This window comes from Gavia stellata, chromosome 13 (genome assembly GCF_030936135.1).
Source record: "Gavia stellata isolate bGavSte3 chromosome 13, bGavSte3.hap2, whole genome shotgun sequence".
NCBI classification, from domain to species: Eukaryota; Metazoa; Chordata; class Aves; order Gaviiformes; family Gaviidae; genus Gavia; species Gavia stellata.
In genome coordinates, this window is record NC_082606.1 from 3,289,728 (window position 1) to 3,313,362 (window position 23,635).

At 48.8% G+C, this 23,635-nt stretch overlaps 1 protein-coding gene across 1 annotated transcript; it reads left to right on the forward strand.

The window, feature by feature from the left end:
- The first annotated feature begins 1,671 nt into the window (after positions 1 to 1,671).
- On the forward strand, positions 1,672 to 18,915 carry PPCDC (phosphopantothenoylcysteine decarboxylase). Its single transcript, XM_059824054.1, has 6 exons — positions 1,672 to 1,689; positions 2,952 to 3,118; positions 8,636 to 8,731; positions 11,214 to 11,342; positions 13,414 to 13,582; positions 18,471 to 18,915. Exons 2-6 carry the CDS (start codon positions 2,966 to 2,968, stop codon positions 18,554 to 18,556), a joined length of 633 nt encoding a protein of 210 aa, XP_059680037.1. The 5' UTR covers positions 1,672 to 1,689; positions 2,952 to 2,965; the 3' UTR covers positions 18,557 to 18,915.
- Positions 18,916 to 23,635: the final 4,720 nt, after the last annotated feature.

Here is a 23,635-nt window from a genome sequence, read left to right on the forward strand (position 1 = left end):
ACTTCAGTCACTCTGCAGTAGGCAGTCGCCTCTTGACAAGACTAAAATGCAGCTAATGATAAAATGCCTGTCTCTGTGTGTATGTGTGTGTATATATATATATGTATAAAATGTAAGGAGAAAAGTAATCCTTTGCTGAGCCTATTATGTACTTAATCAGGTTTAAATATTGTGCAATTCATTTTTAGCTAGCCTAATACTTACTATGCCAAATCACGTGCTCTGTCATCCGTGTCTGAGAAATGATGAATTAAGTGACTTCACCTTTTGCATTTACAGTAAGATGCATAAATAATAACTGTAACAAGCTATAGCTAACAGACATTGCTTCAGCATCTAACCCTCCTCTCCGGCGTGTCTCCTAAACATGTGTGTGTGAGTGCTGACCACTGAAACGTGATGCTATGACTCCAGCCTTCCTGCCCTGCCAGCGGAAGCCAGGCAGGACACCGTACCCCTGCTCACACCGTAGTTATTTTTAATCTGCGACCGCTTTAGGTGGGGACCGACCGCCTTGGCTGTGAGACCCGCAGGGTGGGAGAGCTGATGCTGGGTGTTTCCACAGCTGGGTGAGGAGGCGGCTCCCAGCTAGAGCATGCTTGATGTTTTACCGATGGCCTCTGCTGCTTTAGTGAGGTCCTGCTGTGGCTGTTTGTGTCCCAGAGTCGGCCAGGCAGAGCCCTCTGCCTCTTGCCTTTCTTGCGGCTTATTTGTAGCTGCCAACATTTGGGGGATGCCTGGAGAGCGTCCTGGGAAGGGTTGGGGACCACCTGCCACGCGCTGCTGCCCTGGATCTGTCGTGATCCTGCTTCAGACAATAAACAAGCAGTCCTTTAACCCCCGTTTCCCCCTGCCAGCTCTCCGCGGCTGCCCTGACCCTGTAGGAAAGGTTTCACTCCTGGTCTGTAAGGCCTCCCCGGGCTCATCTGCCAGCAGGGGCAACCCCCCTGCCTCTTGTGGGGACCCAGGAGTAGCGGATGGCCCTGCGCCCGTTGGACACCCTCCTCTTCTCTACGCTGTTCCCCACACGCACTTTTTTTCCTAGCAGTGAGTTTTCTGTTGCCCTCTGAAATACCTAAAACCGTGCTATGCGCTAGGATCCTCCCTGAAACAGCTTTCTGAGGAGCTTGAAACCGCCTGCCTGCCCTTGCAGGGCTCCCTTGCATGTGCTTTTTCTCCCCGCCGCTGTGGAGCGGCTCTTACGGGGGTGCCAAGGGGAGCACGCACCCACGGTGCAAGGCCTGCAAGTCCCTCTTGGGCTGCCTGGGAGGGCTTCAGGCGCCGGCAGCGAAGCCGGAGCCGGCCAAACGCAGCGCTCCGGGGGCTGGCGGTGCCTGAGGGGCAGGGCGAGGTAGCGAGAAGGGCCCCGGGACGGGGAGGGGGTGGCCGGGCCGGGAGGAGGGCACAGAGGGCCGCCGCCGCCGCCATACCACCCCACCGCCTCAGGGCCGCCGCCTTTGCCGCCCGCCGCGGCGCGCATGCGCAACCAGCACCAATCAGCGCTGGCGGCGGCACTTCCCAGAGTGCCCTTCGCCTTCCGGGACGCGGAGGGGTCGCGCCTCCGTTGCTGGGCGACGGCGGGTGGTGAGGACTCCGCGGGAGCAGGCCGCTGCCCGGCCTCTGCCGTCGCCGAAGCTTAAGCTCAGGGGGTGATCGCTCTGCCGACCGGGCTCCGTTGTGCCTCTACCGGTATATAAACATTGCTTGTTTACGTTTTGGAAATCCCCGGGGTTTGTCGGTTCTGCTCTCTGCCTCAGCGGCCTTTTGAAGCTGCTTTCAGCGTAACTGCGGAGTTAAAAAGCTAATAAAATAACTAAGTAGGCCTATAAACTGCTTGCTTTCTAATGGCTTCTTTAGCTGATTCCCCAGAGCTGCGTTTGGGTAAGAGGAAAGCGTGGCCCAGAACATTGCGCTTTTGTTTTATCACTAATAGCCCTTTTTGAAAGCTGCCTATTAAAAAATTATGTCTTATTCCCCCGGCTTCAAGATGTGGATGTTCCCGGTGAATTAATTGTCATTTAGTAATCACAAGGGAAGTGGGTGTTTTCCTTGCTGTGATGGCGTTAACTTAATTTTAATTAGATGCAGATAAACATGTAAAACATTGCAGTAGCGTTGAAATCACCCAGCCAATATGCGTGCTGGATTTCCTTGCCTCTAATTACTCTCGCTAATCAGCACATAGAAGCTCAAGCTGATAACATGCTCCTATCCTAGCAATTTGTTAAAAACACACTTGAGAAACCTCACGGGCCGAGTTAAACGTATTCATTCCAAGCAGAGCGTGGAAAAAGAACCTGTTACTGCCGCTGTGTCGCAGCTGATGGGCACGAGGAGGTTGGAAAGGGTGTTTTTTGGCGTCTCGGTGGCTGGGTGCGGAGGTCAGGCTTCCACCTAACTGCGGTGCAAGTGTGATCTGCTGGAAATGCGTAGCGATACAATAGGAAGTATGACAATAATGCTTGTCAGACCCCCCAAATTTTTAATTGTTAAAATGTTTCCCTGCATTTATTACTCACCAGAGAGCGCAAAGGGAGACCGGCTCAGCTGGGGGTTGCGTGTCTTCCCAGCAGTCAGTGTGAAAGGTACATTTATTGTAAATTCTGCACTGTGTTCAGCGCATGAGAGCGTATCTTTGTTTTGGGGGCTGTGGGCTTTACCAGAACACTTTTGTGGCCTCCCTGGGCAGGTCTTAGCCTTCTGTTTACCAGGATCCGAGAGAAAATTGTAATTAAACGGGACGAGTAGGCTACTGCTAAGCTTAAAGGTCTGCTGATGCTTGAAAGCGTTGCGGATCAGAGTCTGAGGGTTCATCCTCGGACTGAATTACTCTGGGTCCTGCATAGTCCAGGCTTAAATCCGTGCCCTCGGGAATACTTTGGCGTTGGAGCCCTGCTGTGCTGGCCTGGGTCGGCAGCACCGTTAGTGGCTTTGTTTTTCTGTGCTTGTAGACTTTGCTCAGAGCATGGAGCCCTCCTCACCACCAGAACCAGGGTTTTCTGCAGAAAAGAGCTCATCTGTGCCGCAGAAAATATCCCGTCTCCTGGTGGGTGTGACTGGAAGCGTGGCTGCGCTGAAGCTGCCTCTTCTCATTGCTGAATTGCTGAAAATCCCTGGGGTGAGTAAATCTATTGGTAGAAGTCTCGTAAAGTTGGTGTTATCCTGTTTCTCATTCCGAGAAGAGATTACATGGCTTCTGTTGAAATGAAAAGTTCCTTCTGGCTTTGAGCCCTTTAGTTTGAAAATTTGTTGGAGGAGGGATCCTCCTGTTTTTTAAAATCGATTAATACTTTTTCCTATCATTTCATACTTCTTCATACTCAAGAGTTAGCTTTAAATCAGGTTTTAAGGGCAGTAACTGTTCCTGAATATTTCCATAGACAGACATTTAGATTCTGGAATATGAAAGTAGCATTGTTCAGTTCAGCTTGCTTCAGTCTCTCAAAAATGATTGAAGAGGTCTTTGTTTTGGGTTTTTTTTCTGGAACACATCCTTGTCAGTCAAATTATCAGATCAGGCTACAGACACAGGTGGATGCTTTCTGGAACTTGAAATCTCTAATTAGGACCTCGCAGTTTTCCGTAGGTGAGGTGTGGAGTTTGTAAAGATGGACACGGCTCTCTGAGCAACAAAGGGGAACAGATCATGTAAAAACAGAAATAGAAAATACAAGCCGCTATATGTGTCTTTGCATTTTGGGGTTTTTTTTACTAGCTTTTATTGTCTGGAGTAACAGAGGTGCCCGGCAGAGGCCACTAGTGACTAGAATCAGAGAGGGAAATGTGCTAACTTTCGCTGTAGAATAAAGTTAGAGGAAAACGTAGAAAACCTTTAGCTTTTAAGAAATGAAGCAAACGTTTTGGAGCAGTGAAATAAGAGAGTGGCAGGAGCAAGAGTGTGCATTTACATATTCAGATATATTTGTTAGATTGCTTAACGAATAACCTTTTGGATGATTTAGGAGGCTTTACCTGTAGATGCATCAACACGGAGTCAGAAGAGGTGCAGTCCTCAAGTAACTCTGAAGTATTTGGTGGATCACAGAATCACAGAAGATGTTGATATCCAAGCTGGAAAGGGTACCGAAGATGCGGCGAGCTGTGGGGCACCTGTTCTGCCTGTTGGGCTGGCATTGTGGCTTGCAAAGAGGGGCCTCAGTTAATTTATTACTTGACCTGAAACGATTAGTGAGGCCAAAGGTCCTAGCCTGGATTAAGAAGGCCAGAGACGAATGATGCCAAGGAAGGGGGGTGACCAGACCAGGGCCAGCTCCAGCAGTTGTGTTCTTGTTAGTGAGGGATGCAGGATACGCGTCTTCTAATCCTCCGTCTCTCGGAGAGACTTCGCTGTTGTCTCTTTTCCTTCGCTCTTGGTGCTTGGAACATCCTTCTCTGCAGGTGACAGGAAGAATGCAAGCGATCCCCTGTAGGAATCTAGGTCAAACGCGTTCCTTCTCTCTGAGCGTTTGATTCGTAATTAAAAACTGCAGACGGCTGGACCTGGATTCTCTGGGAAGGCCCATAGGTTCTGTGACATCTGTTGCTTTAGGCTTTTGTTGCATAAGAAGTGAAAGTGAAGTATCCAGTCCAGGGGCTTCTGGTACTTAATTTGTTAGTTAAAATTATTTATTTACTCATTTCTGATGTGATTTCAAGGCCTGATCTAAAGCCTGCTGAGTCAGTGTAACTTTTCCATTGAGTTTAAGTCCTGCGCAAGCCTGTTGCATCAATTTCTTTACTGATGGAACGGAACTTTAAAAAGCCATCAGTGGAAGCGGGGCAGGAGCAGAGGAAGGCTTTGATACCAAACGAGATGTGGTCAGAGCCTTGAAACCAGGCTGGTTAGTTTAAATTGACGTTTTGGCTAAAATGATCCTCGGTGAAGAATTTGGCAGTGTGATTTTGCACTCATTACACTTTAAGATCTCCTTGAGGGTGGTAATGGATGTGACTACATCTTACTGCCTTTTGTTTAACCTCTTTGAAGAGCTAGGAAATTTATACGGCCTTTCAGGTTATTACCCTCACACCTGGCATTGTGGGGAGACAGCACATAGTGTCTCGTCAGGACACTGTGGGTAACTCTCGTGGTTGTGCTAGACTCACACACGTTGCCTCAGACTGATTCCTAGGATTTTTGAATGGCCTGGCAGGAATACAATGACAAAAATCATATTGGCAGGGTACTGGGTAGCCATAAAGAAAGGAAACGACAAACTTCTCTGTGGCTGAAACGTATTGCTCTTGAAGCTACAGGATGTCATCTGGACTTCAAGGTTTAAATCACATTGTCGTGTCATTTCATTGTGCTCCTGCCAGGTAGCCCCTGTGTCAGCTTGTAGGTGCCATTTAACAGAGGAGCTACTCATTCTCTTCTGCAGCAGTTGTTACCGAAACTCGGTCTGCGTGTAAAGATTTTGCTGTCAAAACCGGGAAAGTATGAAAAAAACGCCCATACACACGCCCTTACCCCAAACAGAAGCAGCTGTGACAGCAGAATCCTCTAACAGAGACCAACAATATTGCGTGAATGCAGGAGAGCAGTTTTGCAGTAAAGTTTATTCTGGAGAATTGACTGAAATGGTCCAAGTGAAAGAACTCTAACTAGTCTAAACTGTCTCCAGTAAAGGACTTTGAGTGTGGCTAGACTGACTTTACTGTTTAAGCAGAGATATAACCGCAGGCAAACAGAGGGTGTGCCAGGTAAATACAGAGAAAAAACTATGTAGGCTAAAGTGATCTTGAGAACACTGATCTCTTTCCAACATAGCTGGAGGGACTTGAAGGACTTGCTCAGAACAAGGGATCCAGGAGCCCACCCCAGCAGAAAGCCTTAATTAGGGAGAATATTTAACTAATAGAGTTCTAACTAACAGAGTTTCCTGGGGGAGTGGTGGAGTCACCACCACTTGGAGTCCTTGAACACATCCTCTGGTATGCTCTAGCTTGTAGTGGGTTGGATGCAGTACTCGATAGCCAGCTATTCCCTGTTCCTGGGCTTATGCTTTGAAGAACTAAGTATTTTTTTAAGACCGGAGATGGTTTTGAAACTATCTTAAAAAAAAAATCCCAAACCCCAGAGTGTCTTTTGGGGATTTTTGTGTATCATCTAGCCTTGTATTTCTTGTCTAGATTAGAAAATTTTGAATAATGACACAATTGAAGTAGCAAGTGACAAAATATGTCATGAGGTAGGTAGAGTTGTATCACCTAAAAATCCTTACACCGTTATGGCTAACTGTAAAATGAGAATACCACTAACAAACATTACTGCTGAAAACTTTTAGTGCAGACCTGGCCTACTGGTACCATTTCAGGGAGCAGCCATGCCCCTTTAGACTGCACGTTGCTCTTTAAAATCACCAGATAAATAGTATCATGCAGACTGCGGGGTTAACACCTCACTGAAGCCCCTGGCGTAGCAGAGAGCAGTGTTAGCACCTTTGTGGGTGTCGCTGCTTGGCTCCAAACAGCTTCCTGTGAGGTGAGGGTAATATGGAAACAATACGGTTGATTGCCGTGAATATGACCTTCGCACTTGAAAGCACCAGAAATGCAGCTGTGATTCCAAGGTAGGGTCGCTTGAAACAGAGCAGACATTTAGAAGAGGCAAAGAACCAGACATACAGTACCAAATACTGGTGTTATGTGCAGCTATATTTTCCATTACTTTTTCTTCAGGAAATGGGAAAAGTTACCAAAGACAATGACATACTGGGATTTTCCACTGCTCCGAACTGTTATTCTAGTCATGTAGGGTGCAGATAACTGTCACTGCACTATTCCCAGTCGAATAGATAGTGTTGCGGAGATAGGTTAACACGTTTTGTCACTTCAACCGCTGCTGTTGAAGATAGCTTCTTGGAGGTTGGAGGTGTTTGGCAGTCTGTCTTAGCAAGAGTGCGCAGACCGACTGCTTCATCAGTTTTGTACCTCAGGCCATGGTTTTCTAGCAGGAAGGAGTTGTTGGTGAGGCTGGGTTTCCCCATCTCTCTGTTGGGCTAATAGAACCACGCAGTGGGTTGCACTGTGAACTGCTTGAAGGAGCAGACTGTGGTCAGAAGCGGCCTATAACAAGGAAAGGGGTTATTATTATTATCGGTGGTCTGAGGTCCACAATACCAGTCTTTTTGGAGCACTCCCTCCGTGTGTTGGCCCGTCTATTGGCCATTTTTAAGGTATGTCCTTGGGAGGAATTGCAGATGGAAATATGGTTGCATGTGCTGCACGGGTGATCAGTGCTTGCAGAGCTGATCCGACGCCGGCTCTGCTTTGCCGCTGATCCCGGTGTGTGCAGAGCACCTCTGGTTCACTGCACATGGCAAGCAGCTCTTTGTCCCATTTGTCAGAGCTACAGCTTTGAGCAGGTCATGAGACGTGTAGAAACCAGGGAAACCCCCCTTTTTCCACTTGTTAAGATTTCTGCAGGAGGAAATGAAAGCGTCTCATGTCTTAGGGCATCTTAGCACCTCATTAGCATGCATGTCAAATAAACGTCCAAGGGACATGATAGCATTTCCCCAGTATATACCATATACCTGAAAGTTCTGCTGGGTTTCAACAAGGCAGGCAGGTTTATCTAAGATTTCAGAGAGAACCTTCGTATACTTTCACCCAGTCTCTCTCTCCTTTGTGGTAGCCACTGGTTTACTGTTTTGGCTGCACAGAAACCCTGTGCTATGAGCATACCTACACAGAGGTTTTCCTCTTTCCAATGTCTTACCTTGATAGGAAGTATAGCTGGAAGACACAAACCCAACTTGCTTCTGGTATTTTTACCGCTGGCTGGAGCAAGTCTGATAAACACGGTTGTAAAAAGTAGTATCCAGTAGTCTGTAGCTACCTCCCTATCTTTGTCACCAGGAGATCATTGAGAGAGAGAGGCAGGGGCAGAAAGAGACAGAGAGATGCGCACAACATGGTCCATTCAACTAAGAAATCGTACTCTGTCTTCTAAAGCCAATCTTTCTCGTGAAGCCTTGGGCAGCAGAGGTGGGCTTGCTTTGCACTGGTGGTGCTGAGCCCCAGCTAGCCAGCTTGTCCTTCAGCAGGACTTTCGATCACTCAGCACTGTGCTTTCTCTTGGCAGAGAGCTTCCTCTTGGCTCTGAGTGTGGGAAGGGTGATCCTGCAAGTGCCGTGTAGGCATGCCACTCCTCGTCACTCCTCTGTGCTGTGATTAAGGGAATCCACTGAAGCAAGATGCGTTCCTACTCCCTTTGGCAGGCGTCTTTTGAGATTAAAGGGCATCTTTCCCAGAGCTTTGGTTTGCTACTTCTTACTGTCTCTTTGAAGTTCTGCACAGAACTGCATCTCATTCTGACCTGCTGTGTCCTCACTGCTGTCCCCGCTGTGAACTGGCCATGTGAACACGTTTGGCAGGCGATGACTAATCACCTGCCCCTTTTAGGGTGGCAGTGAAACGAGTCTTTGGCTCCCGTGAACACCTGCAGCAGCCTGGCCTTTCAGCTGTGAATAGGTGCAGTTATGCACATGTGCGCAGTGGGGAAAAGTCCTCTGAGAATCCACACAGCTTTCAAAATCTTAGTCGCTCCAGCCCTCCTCCTCTACCCAGCTCTACAGTATTGTCCTCAAGTCTAACGATTGGTCTGTCTTTCTCTTTCTTTTCTGATTAGCTCGAAGTGAAGGTGGTCACTACTGAGAGAGCAAAGCATTTCTACAATGCCCAGGAGATTCCTGTCACCCTCTACAGTGATGAAGATGAATGGCAGGTGAGTTGTTCTTCCTTTGGAGACTGCAAGGGCTTCCCTCCTGTCCCTACTAGCCACATGTTTTGTAATTCAAGCAGTTCTGTCATGCTCTCGTGCCTTTTACTTCCAGAAGGCTAATGGGTCATGCTTCAGAAAAAAAGCAGGCTCCCTGGGAGATTCACTTAGTTGTTCAAGTGCTGAACAGCCAACAGAAGTGTTCCTCTAAGTTTCTTTGCAAGAGACCACATTTATTTATTCACTTCTTTGTTCTAGTAATGTATGCTTTGGAATATGGCTTTCAAAGAATGTGGTTCCAACTGTGCTGTAAATGAGGATGAAAAGAAAGGCTGCCCTGACTGGGCCAGACGATTTTGTACCTCCCTAGCAGACTTGCAGCAGGCAATGAGGGTAAAAGTGGTCTCTCCCCACCCTGGGCTGAGCCGCTATCCGCAGCTCTCAGAGGAGTATCAGGAAATGTCAAGAAAGCCACTGCAGAGTCGCGGTGAGGGTGTTTGGTGCTTGTCATGAGTCATACTTGTCACAAAGGCAACAGCTTAATTCTCCTTAACGCTACGTATTCTGAATGTACAGGCATCGCTGACGTTTACAAAACTACCCACACTGCTTTAAAACTCAGCCTGGTGTCTGACTGGGTAACCTTGGCCACCGCCTGGTGCGTATTACGGCTTCTTGATCTGCGTTTTCGGAGTCTGCCTGTACCTCGAGAGAAAAACAAAGCTGATGTGTGATATTTCTGATCTGGCTGCAGGATTGGGTCTCTTTGGAGAGCTTTGTGCTGGTAGGGCCACCCTGATGTAGCGCTGCAGAGGAATGCCGGTGCCTGGACGTGTCATGCACCAGTGTGACTGGCGGCTGGAAGTTAGAGAGGTTCTCCTGGCGGAAGTGGTGTTTATCTCAGAGGTGTCTGCATCTGTGCTCGTGCACATACATTGAAGAACCATTCCAGTAAGGGATAGCTCAGTTGTCAGGGCTGTGAACATCTCTAGACCCTGTAAAATGGCTGCTTCTCTTGACTACAGTTTTGTTGACGTGCTTTGAGAGTCCCTGAGTATGAAGATGTTCATTGTATAAACATCAACATCTGTTCTTCTATACATTTTATCTCTACTTTGCCGTACTGATCTGAGTACAGGGTGATCTACTCTTTACCAGTACTCTTGCCAATGGAGTCACACGCGAGCATCGCTTTTGTATGGAGAGAGGCATGCTAATGGCAATGGCCAGGAAGCTTTCGGGCTGGTCTAGGAGATTGGTGGAGATCTGCTGCGTCCCAGGGTGCTACAGCTCCAGGCAAAGTTATTTCTGAGGAACCCTCGGTGGGGTGATAGAAGAGAAACGGGTCAGGCTTTGAGGTCTGCTGGCACACTGGAAGGCAGGCATGGAGCCTGTATAACATGCCGTTCTGACCGAAGGGTGGGAAGTAAGTCTGCTCAACATCTGTTTGTGAGAGATTTTATTCTGAAAATAAAACTACAGTTTTCAGTGCTTCTAGAAAAAAATAGAAGTGAGTGGAGGAGCTGGGAAATGTGTCAGGAAGCACCAGCTTTCCGGACGCTGTCTTTTTGTTGTGGTTTCCAGTGACTCAGAGAAGGAACAGTTTGTGGCCCTCATGCGCCTCTTGCTGGCCTGTGGTTGTGTGTGTCCTCTGGGGATTAAGCACCTGATGCTGTTTGCTGCTTCTCTTGACACTTTCCCAGTTAACTGAGCTCTTAAGAAAAGACCAGGACTCTCTTGAGCAGCTCAGAGCTTTAGTGAAAATAGAAATATTCACTTAAGAGCCAAGAGAGGAAGGAAGTACCCAGATGGCTAAACCTCATCCATCCTAGAGAAAACCAACAGGACTGTTCCTCACCGTAGTTACGAGGGTTTACTTTGCTGCTGTGAGTACATGTAGGGGTATGCATCCTGACTGAAGAGTGACTTGTGCAGTTAGGGATCTATACCTCATTAAAAGCCAGTGGACAGCTTCACTTTGAAGAAATGTGAGGCTTCTAAATCGCATGGGTTCCTCAGGACATGTAACCCCGGGTTTGGTCCTCTCTGGCTTTGGTGGGCTGATAGCATGGAGCTCTTTTCCCCGCTCAGATATGCTACATATTGAGGGAGCTCTTAGGAACATTTCTGAAGCTGAGGGATGATGTGGATGGGGAAAGCTCTTTTCTGTGAGTTGAAATCTGTGGTTGTTGGATGTGTGAATTGTTGTCTTTGTGGGGAAAGGATACCCATTTGTAGAGCACCAAGCAGATACGTGCCATCTGTTAAATGTGCTTCCTAAACGTAGCTGCAGGAGGAGGGAAGTCAGAAGCGTGAGCGTTGTGGCTGCAGTCCCTGATTCCCCACGCTGTCAGATCTTGCTTGATGTGAGAGTAATTCTTTCCCCTTAAGTTTACATGGTGGTTACTAATGTGGGATTGATAAAGCGCCTGTTGTTCACAGCGTTCGTTGTGAGGGTTCGGTAAGCTGCATCTTGTGTCATCCACAGCTGTGGAAAGGCCGTTCAGACCCAGTCCTGCACATCGAGCTCAGACGGTGGGCTGACCTCATGTTGGTGGCACCTCTTGATGCAAACACGCTGGCAAAGCTCGCGAACGGCATCTGTGACAACCTGCTGGTGAGTAACTGGAGCTCTGCCTGAGTGTCTCTCACCTCTCAGCATTAGACTGTCTGACCTTTCTTTCATGGAAACCCTTGTGCTTCTACAGCATCGAGAACAGTGAGATTTGCATGTTCTGCTCCCACTTCGTACGCTTGTCTCTCTCTTCCTCCAGCATGGTTCCCCTATTGCTTCTCAAACAGTTGTTCTTTCCTTCCCTGACCTACATCCCTTTCCACTCCTCGGCTCTGTCAGTCTCTCCCGTTATTTCCCAGTCCCTGCTTTGTGCCTTTCCTGCTTTTTCTGATGGATGGTATTTCTCTCTTCCTAGCTCCACCCTCTCTCTGTCATGCATGTACACACACACACACGTGTGCTCATACACACTTGTACTCACTTTTGAGTTCCTCTCTGCATTTTTTAGATGCAATCTGGAAAGACACCTGTGAGATCAGATAAAATTGTTTACTTCCTGCTACCTCACCTCCTCCCTCACCTAACTGCATAGCACAGAAATTCAAACATGCTCACACTTACTTACCTTCCAGTTTCAGCTACAGGGGATTTTGCTTGTTCAGGCTTGTTTTTCTGCTATTAAAAGTGCTCTGGCTGATCAGAAAAGTGTATTAAAAGAGAGTGTGCTTCTCCATTGGGTGATGAGGACCTTCAGCAGGGCTGAGTGGTCTGTGTCCAGGCAGTAGGTCTTTATTAGGAGATGTCAGAAGCATTAACCACCCAAAAGATCTGCCAGGAAGCTGCAGATCTGCAAACGTTGCTGTGGTGCATCACCCTTCAGTAATGCAAGGAGGCTAGAACTAGGAATGGAGGGCAGCGCCTCAGCCCTGGCCGGGGAGCCTTGCACGACCAGTGTAGTCGTTCAGGCAAGAGGGAGTGCATATAAATGAACAAAGTACACCCAGAGCAGCAGCCCTCATTTGTGTGAGCAGGTCACTGGAGATCTTAGAGAAGCCAGAAAGAGCTGTGGGAGCAACAAGCAGTGTCTTGTCCTTCTGGGTCCCCTTGGTACTACAGATGTGATGGCAGTAGCAGAGGGAAGAGCTCAGGAAGGATAAAGGATGGCTTCACAAACGCATGGCTTCACAAACTCCTGCCAGTCTTTTCGGAGAGCCTTGTGGAGGTAAGAGGTAGCTCCAGCAAAGGGAAGCAAGTGCTGGAGGTACTGGCTGGCAAGTTAAAACAGATTCTCGTAGACTTCCCTGTGCTGGGAAGGGTTCAAATCACAGGGCATAAAAAAGGATGGGCAGGGTTCTCATAAGTACTCTATGATCTGAGCAGAAACCCTGCACCAGGGACTTTTGCTACCTGGGAAGCTCCTTTGCGTGATTTAAATGCTGCTAGGCCTAGGGAAACTGGTGGATGTTGTATTAAGAGTAACCAGCATTTATCTTTTTAAGGAGATGAGGTGATACTGAGTTATCTGGAAGATCTGTATTACTGAGGAGTCAGATACGATTCCCTGTAGCACGCAGGAGCTGCTAGATGGTTTGTAATCTGCCAGCATCTTCTGCAACAGCCCAGATGTGTTCGTGTTATCCTCTGTTTATATCCTGGAAGCAGTAGTGCTTCCCTTGTGAGGAGTTATGGATCCAGTTGGCATATCATTTAAAAAAGACTCACTTGCCAACTTTTTGTGTTTAGCTCTACAGCTGGCTTATCTGAAGTGTTGCCTGGGGATTTCTCTGTAGCTGATATGATCTGTGGCCACCCCTCAGCTTCTCTCAGTCTCCCACATGGGCTGGCAGTCTGCATGCATCCTGTTCCAGCTTGGTTTGCTCCAGCAATCGGGCTGCTTGCTTGGCCCTGAGCCGGAGTAGGATGGGATCTATCCTCTTTGTAGCCTCCCTCATCTTTCTTGCCTGTCAGAGATGAGCTTTGCTGGAATGTAATGCGAATCAGTAGCAGTCCTGTGGATCTGCCTGTGGGTTAGTCGAGCTGCGCTGACAGATTGAGGCTTTTGGCCCTCTAATGACACCTGAGGCTGGGAAAGCGCTTCTGTGCAGCAAAGTGATGAGAAGGAATGAGGAAAGACAACCCATCTCAGAGCTGAACCTCTTGGCTTCTGTTGCAGACTTGTGTCATCCGGGCTTGGGATCTGAGCAAACCTCTGCTCTTCTGCCCAGCTATGAACACGGCCATGTGGGAACATCCCATCACAGCTCAGCAAGTGGAGCAGCTGAAAGGCTTTGGCTACACAGAGGTCCCCTGTGTGGTGAAGAAACTAGTGTGTGGAGATGAAGGTCAGTCCTTTTGCATGTCTTCTGATTGGTTTCCTGCACGAGTGCTGCTCTGATCCTGAAGGGATGTGCATTCTTCTGCCGTGTGGCCTTCAAGATGTTGGGACTGCGGGGAGCAGGTGCTCACTGCCAGGGTTCATACAAACGAACTGAAGCTTTGCCCTGTGCTAGCTGATATCTGTTATTCTTGTTCATTAATTTTTAAGTAGTCTTATGGACCATCCAAGCCAGGCTTTAAATGAGCCGTTAGATAGGCCTGATATTTAAAAGAAATAGTCATTCAAGAAGAGAGTAGATCAAAGAGAAGGAAGGCTTTGCGGTGAGCGCTATCAGCCTGGGATTTGGGTGTCCTGACCTTGCCCTCTACTGTGACTGTGGGCTGTTTTCATCATGCCTCAGTTCCTCATCTCTAACACAGGGATAGTATCTTATCCCTGAGAGCAGACGGTGAGAATAAGCACTTTGCAGACGTGGCCGAGGGTGTAGCTGGATGTGCATTTAACATTTGTTGTTGTTTGTTGCCTGGGTTACTTTTCAGCTTCCCAATCGAGTTTTGATTTGGGGTTTTGACATCAGACTTATCTGTGAAGTGAAGAGGGGGGTAGGGACAGTTGTCACGCTCAGTTTCAAAAGACTTAACTTGCAGTGCTAAGAACTGCTACTAAAATGGTCTCATTTGTATTTTAGGAGCTGCTTTAAATGGAGGTATTTTGACTTGTGGGAGGTTTTGAGAAGGGTTTTTATACAAGCAATTTGGATGAATGGATTTGCTTTAAATCAAAATTTTCTTGGACAAATGGTCTGTAAAATGTCACCCAGTTCTAGCCATAATAGCAAATGTGCTATTACTTGCACAGTCGTGTACTCATACTTTTGTTTAACAACCTCAATTCTAACAGGATTTTAACTGCTCTGTCAGATAGTTCAATCAACAGTCTGTAGCGAAGACAGGATGTTAAAATGTTCTTCATGGTTAAATTCTAGGGCTAGCTTAGTTTCTGAATTCTTAGGTAGATGCAGTGCTTCTAGAGAATGTTTTTTTGGAGCTGAAGACTAAGAAATATTTACAGTTAGGTAAGTGTAGTCAAGTAACTCAGGCATCAGTTGAAATATCCTGGACAGTTATGCTTCCGCTGGGATTTTAGACCTGATTACATCAAATTTCTTACGTACTTTTAATAACGTTAAGGGAAAACGCCCAAAAGAGGTCGTTCTGCGCAGACATTTTGGCAGAAGTGGAAAGACTATCTGGCATAGCTTCTTTGTCCTTTACTTTTTCCCTTCATCTTTTGCAATACATATGTAGGACCTCTATTTCCGTAGTAAGCAGCTGAGTGCCTCCTAATGGGTAATGTGCTTATTCTTGCAGGTTCCTGCACCTGAGGTAGAGCTGTGTTGTTGTCATCCCTGTTTCACAGATGGGGATCTGAGATGCAAAAGGGCCACGTGAGTTGACTCACCAGCACAAATGGATTAGAGTTGGATGGTGAACGTGATTTCTACCTTCTGCCGCTCTGCCCTGCCCCTTTCCTGGGGGTTGCCACCCTTGCGACGGGGATGCGTGAGCCACATGAGAAGCAGCATGTGAATTGCTGTGGTTTGTAGCTCAGAATGGCAAAGTAAACCAGCGTTGATCAGGAGTTACCTCATTACACCAACAGTCATTTGGGAGCTGCTTCATATTCAGTTCAGCTGTCTCTATTGTGAGAACAAACTCCTGAAGGAGCTTGTAGGAGAGGGATGGTACGGTCAGCTGGGGCAGTAGTAGCCACATCTGACTCGACTCCGCTTGTGTTTGTGAGTCAATTCACAACAAGATTTTCCTGTTGGCAAACGCCAGGGTTTTCCTGGCAGTATGTAGGGAAATTATGGCAAAGCAGTTGTCGTGGTTTAACCCCAGCCAGCATCTAAGCACTTCACAGCCTCTTGCTCACTCCCCCTCAGCCAGATGGGGGAGAGAATTGGAAGGGTGGAAGTGAGAAAACCTGTGAGTTGAGATAAAGACAGTTTAATAGTTGAAATAAAATAAAAATAATAAATTGTAAGGAAAAGGAAAATAACAAAGAGAGAGAAATAAACCCCAAGAAAGACAAGTGATGCAAATGAAAACAACTGCTCACCACCAACCAACTGATGCCCAGCCAGTCCCCGAGCAGCGGTCCCCCCGCCAACCTCGCCCCTAGTTTTATTGCTGAACATGACATCGTATGGTATGGAATGTCCCTTTGGTCAGTTGGGGTCAGCTGTCCCAGCTGCGTCCCCTCCCAACTTCTTGTGCACCCTCAGCCTACTCTCTGGTGGGGTGGGGTGAGAAGCAGAGAAGGCCTTGACTCCGTGTAAGCCCTGCTCAGTAGTAACTAAAACATCCCTGTGTTATCAACGGTTTCCAGCACAAATCCCAAACGCAGCCCCGTACCAGCTACTGTGAAGAAAATTAACTCTACCCCAGCCAAAACCAGCACAGCAGTATTGGATTCCAGGTCTCTGAAGACCCAAGACAGTCTCCACCACTAACTTTTTCCTCTCTTCCCCTCTTTTATTTCAGGCCTTTCACCCCAAGGCCTCTTCTTCCACACTAATTTCGGTTTTGTGGGTTTCATCCACAAAGGGGTTTGCCCAGCTTCCACCCAAGCAGCAGGTAGCAACGCTCACACATCTGGTGCAGTAGAAAAGAGATTCAGTTTGCCCCACTTTTGTCTGTTGATATTGTGGTTTGTCTTGCTGTAAAAGAGGTTTGTCTTCCTCAACTCATGTGGCTGGTCTCACCTGAAATGGGCCAGATCCTGACTGCCACCGAGTTTCTGCATTGCAAGCTTTACCTGACTAATTTTTCTTCCTTAGTAAATGGGTGGTTTTAGCCATAGAGTCCAGCTAAAAGAGAGTTAAAAAAACAAATTAAATAGAATTGACAATTAAAATGTTTCCTTGATTGGATAGTTAAATGTAAGCTATCAGCTGTTGGCCTTGATGATATCCATGTGCCACGATATAAAGAGAGCTTTGAGAGGTGCTGTACCACAAATGGCCCTGCAGCAATTTGGCTTTGCAAAAATGTTTCCGAACTGCTAGTATCTTCATCATCATCCTTGGCTGGATTTCTAGAGCCTGGCACACTGGAAGACTTCTACCTGTAGGCATGAGCTGTCCTGTAAGACAGGCTGCTTGGCAAGATTTTGCTCTGCTAAACCTAAAAATCCAGCTATGAATTGCCAAAGATGTTGAGGAAGTGGGTGGTGGAGGACAAAGGCAGGCCTTGGAAATGTTCTCGAAGGGTGTAGCTCTGCCAAACCGTGCAGAGGCAGTCAGGGAATTTCTCTTGTTTAGCAGGACCTGTCAGCTGCAGCTCCTCTCCTCGAGGTTAGGAGATCAGAAGAGCCCAGATCTGCCTGCAGCTTGTCCACAGGATGCTTCAGACCTCCTGGGATTTACAGGTCTGAAAAAGGCGTAGTGGAGAATGAGTCTGTCTTTGCAGGGAAACCCAATTTTCTTGACCTTCCAAAAGCAGCATTCTTCATCGCAAATCCTCAGTTATATCCAATTACACCTTCTGTCCCAGACAAGGCTCGGGTGGCTCATCTGTCCTGGAAGACTGAGGGTCCGGGCAGGTTCAGGGCTGTGATCTGCCCGCAGGAGAGCACCTCTCCCTGCCGGTCAGGACAGCCTTTCCCCTTCCCCTCCACCTCTTGCCTGCCCTCAGGTTGTTACTGTTCTTTGGAGGCTGCTGGTTTAGCTGTTCATTTGTGTGCCCGCTAACCCAGCTGTGGAAGCAGACCAGAAAAAAAGAGGAAAACAAAACCTCGCAGAACTCATTTCTGATGACCAATAAAGCAAGTATTTTAAATTATTACAGCAATTAGCCAGCAGGACAAAAGATCAATAGAGACTCCGTCTTTTCTATCTTCCAATGGAGACAAATGCTGGTGGGAGAAGTATCTTTCCTCAGTCCCCAGCAAATTACAGGAGTGAATGGACTGAGTTACAAGCGCTGAGTTCAGTACACGAGGTTGGACAAGATGATTTAATGATCTTAAAATTCTGAGCCTAATTTTAAAAAGCATTTCAGAGGGAAGCAACAGCACAGTGTAGATCAGATGTTCATCTGGCAACTAACCAGTCCAAAAGGAAAAGCTTTTACATTTTGTTCTGTCCAGCACTCAGTCTTCTCCAAGAATTACTCCCAAGATTCAGGCTGGTGCGAATCCAGGACAGCTTTCTCTAATGTGGGTCTAACTGCAGAGTCATGGGAATGGTATGAATTCAGCACGTCTTTTTTATAGGCAAAGGGCATTTCAAAAAGATACCGAACGTACACAATGTTTACACTGGAGAAAGGAGGTGAAACAGGGTATTTTGCTGCCCACGCGCTTTTTTGGGGCACTTTTGCACACTTGCCCCCAGGGCAGTGTGAGCTAAGATAGTAACTCCCTGTGTGGTCAGGGGTTAGATGCAGACACTTCTGGAGATGATTCAGAACATGAGGTACTTATTAAGGTCATATGAGCTGCCTTTTGAGGTTTCCTGCCTCTCTCCATTGACTGTCTGAGGAGCTTATGCTCCTGCTTAGACTTCTGAGTTACGAGCCAAACTAAGCACGAATGCTCTTCTCGCTCTCCTCCCCTGATGGCATTCAACCGTACCACAAAAGCCCTGCAGAACCAGGTGGACCGAGCAGACCCTCTGGTCTCCACAGTTGCTTTCTGTCGGGCGAGTCGTGAGGAAACGCGTGGGGATGCTTGATGAGTTTTGCTGTGCCGTGTCACCATTGCGCATCTGATTTTGCGCGGCAGTGCGGCGTGTGGAGAAGAGAGGTGGTGGGATGGGGGAAGGACGTGCCTTGTGCTGTCTCTGTGGGACCTGGATTTCACCGTGTGGTTTTGCTCTTACCCTGCAGGTCGAGGTGCCATGGCAGAAGTGTGGACCATTGTGGAGAGCGTGAAAAGGATCCTTGAAGAACGGGACTTGCCAACGCAGAGCTGATGGTTTGGCGCGTAAATTGTATTTGTGTGCCTCCCTGATGATTTGAAGATAAAACCAACAGGAAGCTGAGTCGAGATGGCGTGCATACCTATAGCGTGCTCTTCAACCGAAGGAGTGAAACGGTTGTCTTCCAGCTGGTGCCAAACTGAAATGTGGTACATCACTGCGGACTTTCAGAAACCAAAGCCAAGAACGTGCTTCTTTAGTGTGGGAAAACTCTGTGGTATGTGGCAGAGAGGGAGTAACGTTCCGCTAGGCCAGTTGGCCCCCAGTATTTCACACGCGCTCCTTTCTGAGGAGGCTGCAGAAGGAATTGCCAATGTATTTCAGGTCCGGTGGTTGCCCTGAGAGCTGCTGGAGAGGAAAGTGCTGGGCAAGTCCTGGTGATGGGGATAATGCCAGCCCCTTCCAGCATGTCGGTGTGGGGATGTCCCTGCTCTCCAGTCTGGTCCGTGGCTGTGCTGGCGTCACCTTTCCAGCAGGAGTCACTGTCCAAAAACCATTTCTCCTCCGGGAACTTAATAAAAGAGCGCTTTTAATTCTGGCCCTGAAGAATTGGCTCTTGTAGCTGGTCTGGGGGGTGTTTGCACCTAACATCATTGCTAAATAGTTGCGTTTGCGTGTGGTTTTTATCGGAGATGGGGGAAAAAATTGACTGAAAGAAGCTGTCTAGCTCCCGAATGAGCCTTTGCCCTTTTGTATCTGTTGACTGGATAGGGATGCAGACGTCAGCTGTGAACCAAAATGACACCTGCCCATCTAGGTGCTCGAGTCAGGAAATGAACAGGCTGGGCCCTTGTGGAAAGCCAGGGTGGGTGTTTCCCAAGGGAGTGAAGGCAAACTTTGCCTGTGACAATCCTTTTCGGCTTGAAAATTAACTGAGTGGCATGAAAAAATTGGGAAATCCTGTGACCCCGTGGGCCAGACCAGCCAGGGCTCCTCCAGTCCAGCCTTTCATTGGAAACGTGATCCTGCTCCTGAGGGGAATGGGAGCAAAGTGGGGCTGTCGAACACGTTGCTGTAGCAGAGCACTGCTGACCCAGAGAGTTTATTTTTAACTAGACCCAGTCAAATTTAAGGCCTTTGGTACAGAATGTGCATCCTGCCTATGGGGGCAACCTTCAGACTTCTGTGCACGAGGGAAGGGGTTATCAGGGTATGTTTGCGTTCCTTATCTATTCCACACAAATAAAAACCCCTGAACTTTCCCATTTTTGCCTCTTCCACTGACAGAGGTGTGGGGATTCAGAGCTTCTGGGGATCAAGTCAGAAGGATCCTCGTGTGAGCAGAGCTTGTGGCTCACGCGAAGGCCATAGTGGTACCGTGGTCATGAACTTTGCATTTTGCCAGTGAAGTCTTTGTGGTGTGACCTGCATCGTTTGCTCACGTTCGTAGCACGGTGAAAGCTCTCCACCTGTCAGAGGATCTCACTTTAGGCTTGTTGAAGGCAGTGGAAGAGGTGCTTCTTGGTTTCCATGAGTTTTGTAGTGAACATTGTTTCTCCTACTTACAGAGAAATACGTGTTCTGGCAGTTGCAACCGTAACTCGACCTTGGGGCTCTGCTCTGGCTCTGCCGTGGATATCTTGTGTGGTTGGAGTTGCTTATCTTTCCTCCTCGTCCATGACTTGGCAATGCAGAAAATCCGACAGTAAGGTTCCTCATACCAGGTCAAAACACCGTGCCCTTGATAAGAGTGTTCATCTGGTACAACTCTGGTTTGCTGGCTTAAGCTGCTCCAGAAATGTTGACAGGTATCATCTAGCTTCTCCTGGCACCGGAGAGTGGGCAAGAAGGTGTACAGCACATGCTGCAGAGCGCAAGCTCTGGTCATTCAGCAGAAAGGGGGTAACGTGGCATTTTTAGATCCAGAACTTACGCCGGGTCGCCTGATAGCACACGGAGCCGACACCAGTCTTAGTGGGCTGATCTGCAAGGCAGAAAGAAACTGCTAAGACTACAGGGTTGCCTCTCAGGCTTGTTGAGAGGCTTAAATTAAGGTTTGCAAAGAACTTACAGATCCCTGAATAAAAGGAGCTAATGCTTTGTCCTGCAAATATATAGGGCAGCAATAGAAATGTGTAGCTGAGCAGAGCCTGAGGGAATGAGGAGAGCACTTCAGAGCGGCCGAAAAACCCACAAAGAAAACTCCTCCTCTGTAGAGGACACCGTTCCCGGCCTGTCTCATCTCTGCTGCAGAAACAGATACTAATTGTGCCGCCAAATGATCCTCTGCGTAATTGCTGTGATTTCTAATTGGAGACAGGTCGTGATAGTGTTACGGGTCGGGATAAACCCGTGCCCAAACCACCTTTCCTTCGGGGCAAATAGAAGAAACAGTGAAGTTCCTTTTCGGAGGCAGAGGGCTGAAGCAAGAGCAGCTTCCACGCTGAGTGCAGGCACGCGTCCCCACCCATGGTGAGGTAGGTGCAGGCAGCCTGCGGGCAGGAACGCTTCGCTGGCTGCTTGCTGTGGAAAAGCGGCAGACAGAGAAGCCGGGGGAAGCCCTGTCCGCCGTCACACGAGTCGTTCGGCTTTAGAGGGGACTTTGGGACAATGCCTTTCTAGGACAAGGCTTGGGGCGACGAGTGAAGGACCCGATTCCTGTCGTGTTCAAAACCAGGCCTTTGTGCAGGCTCGGTAAATAGGCGCTGCCAGCCTCGCCGCCGCCCAAGCGGGGCGGCCGGGCTCTGGCTAGCCACCGGGGTCAAAAGAGGTGTTGAGTGATGACTTCCTCAAGGCAGACAGACTGACATCTCTATCCCTTGCAGTTTTGTGTGTGTTTCAGGTTCGCAGAGGAGGCCCGAGATGCTGCCTGCGTGCTTTTTCTTTTCCTTCAGCATTTCTTTTTAAGCCATACACTGATTTTTTGTTTCCCTTTCCCGTGAAAATCTCTGATGACCAAGGCAGCATCCCCATGAAACCTGCTGCGTTGCAATTTCATTCATGCTGTTTAAAACTGTTTCTCTCAGCACTGGCTTGGGAGTGATAAAAAGCTGGGACAAAAGCTCGGCTAAGGCAGCAGCCCTCCTCCTTTATTGCGCTTAGACCCAGCTTCGCCTGGGCTCGGACGTGACTGAGCGTCCATTTCTCCGGCTGCTTCCCCCCATCCCCAACTTGATGCGATTCCTTTGCTACTTGGCTTCGTGGGGTCCTGGAGGAGGAGGGAGATGCCGCGGTGCCGCTTTGCGTCCAGATGGTCTGACTCCGAGTGTGGTGTTTTGGTCAGGAGTTGGCTCCCCAGACGTCAAGTCCCTCCGCTGTCACTTGGGATGGGAAGTGCATCATCCCGCGTGCCTGTCCCATCCCACGCCTTTGTCCTGGGAGCCTGCAGCAGGAGTAAAGGCACCTGAACAGATTGCAGGAAACCTCAAGTTTAAAAAGAAATCAAGTGCTAAAACCTCCCCGCTTTTAGACTTTAAGCAGTCACGTCTCTGCGACGCTGGCGAGAGCTGGCGTGCAGCAGCTTCACACCCCGGGGCTCCGGATTTGACACCTGCCTGCAGCGAGCCGGGCGGCGGGGTTCGCACCTCTGCTGCGCTGCCGGCCACCATGCCCGCCCGGTGAGCGGGGACGCTGCCTGCTTCGTATCTTCGAAAGCACGGGGCGGCAGGAAGCATTTTTTCTTCCCCGACCGCAGCGGGGCCGGGTGCTGGGAGAGGGCGGCGGCTGCCGGAGGGTGATGAATTGGTGGTGGCAAGTGAGAATGTGGGGGTGCTCATACAGGTGGGCTTTCCCTGCTCTGGCAGAATTAAAAATACCCAAATAAAGCCCTGAGAAGCGACTTTTCCTTCTGAAAGGTTTGCATGGTGATTGCAAGGCTAGTTATTGATTATGTAGAGATTACGAGGCTATGGCAGTGGGGGGATTACTGGTACACTCTTGCAAAGCTGGACCCCGGTGAGCTTGGCGAGCTGCAGCCCCCAGCCCTGCCTCGATCCCCGTCCTCAGCCCAGCGACTTGCAACCTCTCTTTGAGTGATGGGCAAGTACTTTTTTAGCGGAAAAGGGAGGTGGTTCCTAGGTCTCAGGCTCCAAACCATTGCTGTTAGCAAAGGATCCACCAATTTGTAACCTGTTACGTTAGAGAAAGCTGGTTTGGGGGTTTATCCTGTCCACCCCGAGCTCGTAGCGTGTCCCGTTTAAAGCCACCCTGTGGCAGAGCCGGGGGGCTGAGAAAGATGCAGGGTGAGCACCAGGCGTGGGAGAGAGGTCATTATAAAATCATATATACTTGATTTTAACCTGCCCATCGGTGAGTCGGGGCCTTTACAGAGCCTTTCACGGCCACCGTCTTACTTCCCCGTTAACGATCCCTTGATTCAGGCGTACGGCAGCGCTGTCTCACCCCGACAGGAGGGTATCGCATGGACAACTGCTTGCATCGAACAGGGGGATGATGCCTCCACCTCCCCAACATCTCTTCCTAGACTAAACCCAGGGTAGCTGCAGGTCCTGCTCCCTGCGAGCCTCTGGTCACATTCAGCAGGTCCTGTAGCCCGGCGGGTGCCGTCGGCAGCCCCGAGGATCTCCTGGGCTCTCCGAAGGTTCAGTGCTGTATCTCTGCTGGGGAGATGGTTTGAGGTTTTTCAGATTCAGTCTCCTTTTTGCTGGCTCATCGAGGCTCCTGCTCCGCTTCCTCTTGGGTGTCGGGTGTTTCTGCTGCAAGCAGAGCCAGAGGAAGGGATCCGAAGGGATTGCGGGGGTCCCAGCCTCAGCCCTCATGGTTTTGCTTTCCATCTGTTTTTTTGCCTCTCCAGCCCTCCCGAGTTGGGAGACGTTAGAAAGCAGCCGAGCCGCCCCAGCCTTCGATAAGAATGGTGCCGAAGGACGCGGCACTACTCGGCACAGACTCCTTGGCACCAACCACACCGATAGCTTGGCTTTGGCGGTGACAACTTTGCAATTAAAACTTGCAGGTGCAGTGTTCTTGCCCTGGCCAGCAGCCTCGGTGGATAGTTTAAAAATTGTTTCCAGGAGTAATTGAGCTTAATTAGAAGCTTGAATTCCTTAGGGCTCTGCTGGTCAGGGTTTCTGTACTTCTCAGGAGTCGTGCAGGGGCTGAAGATGCTCGAAGATG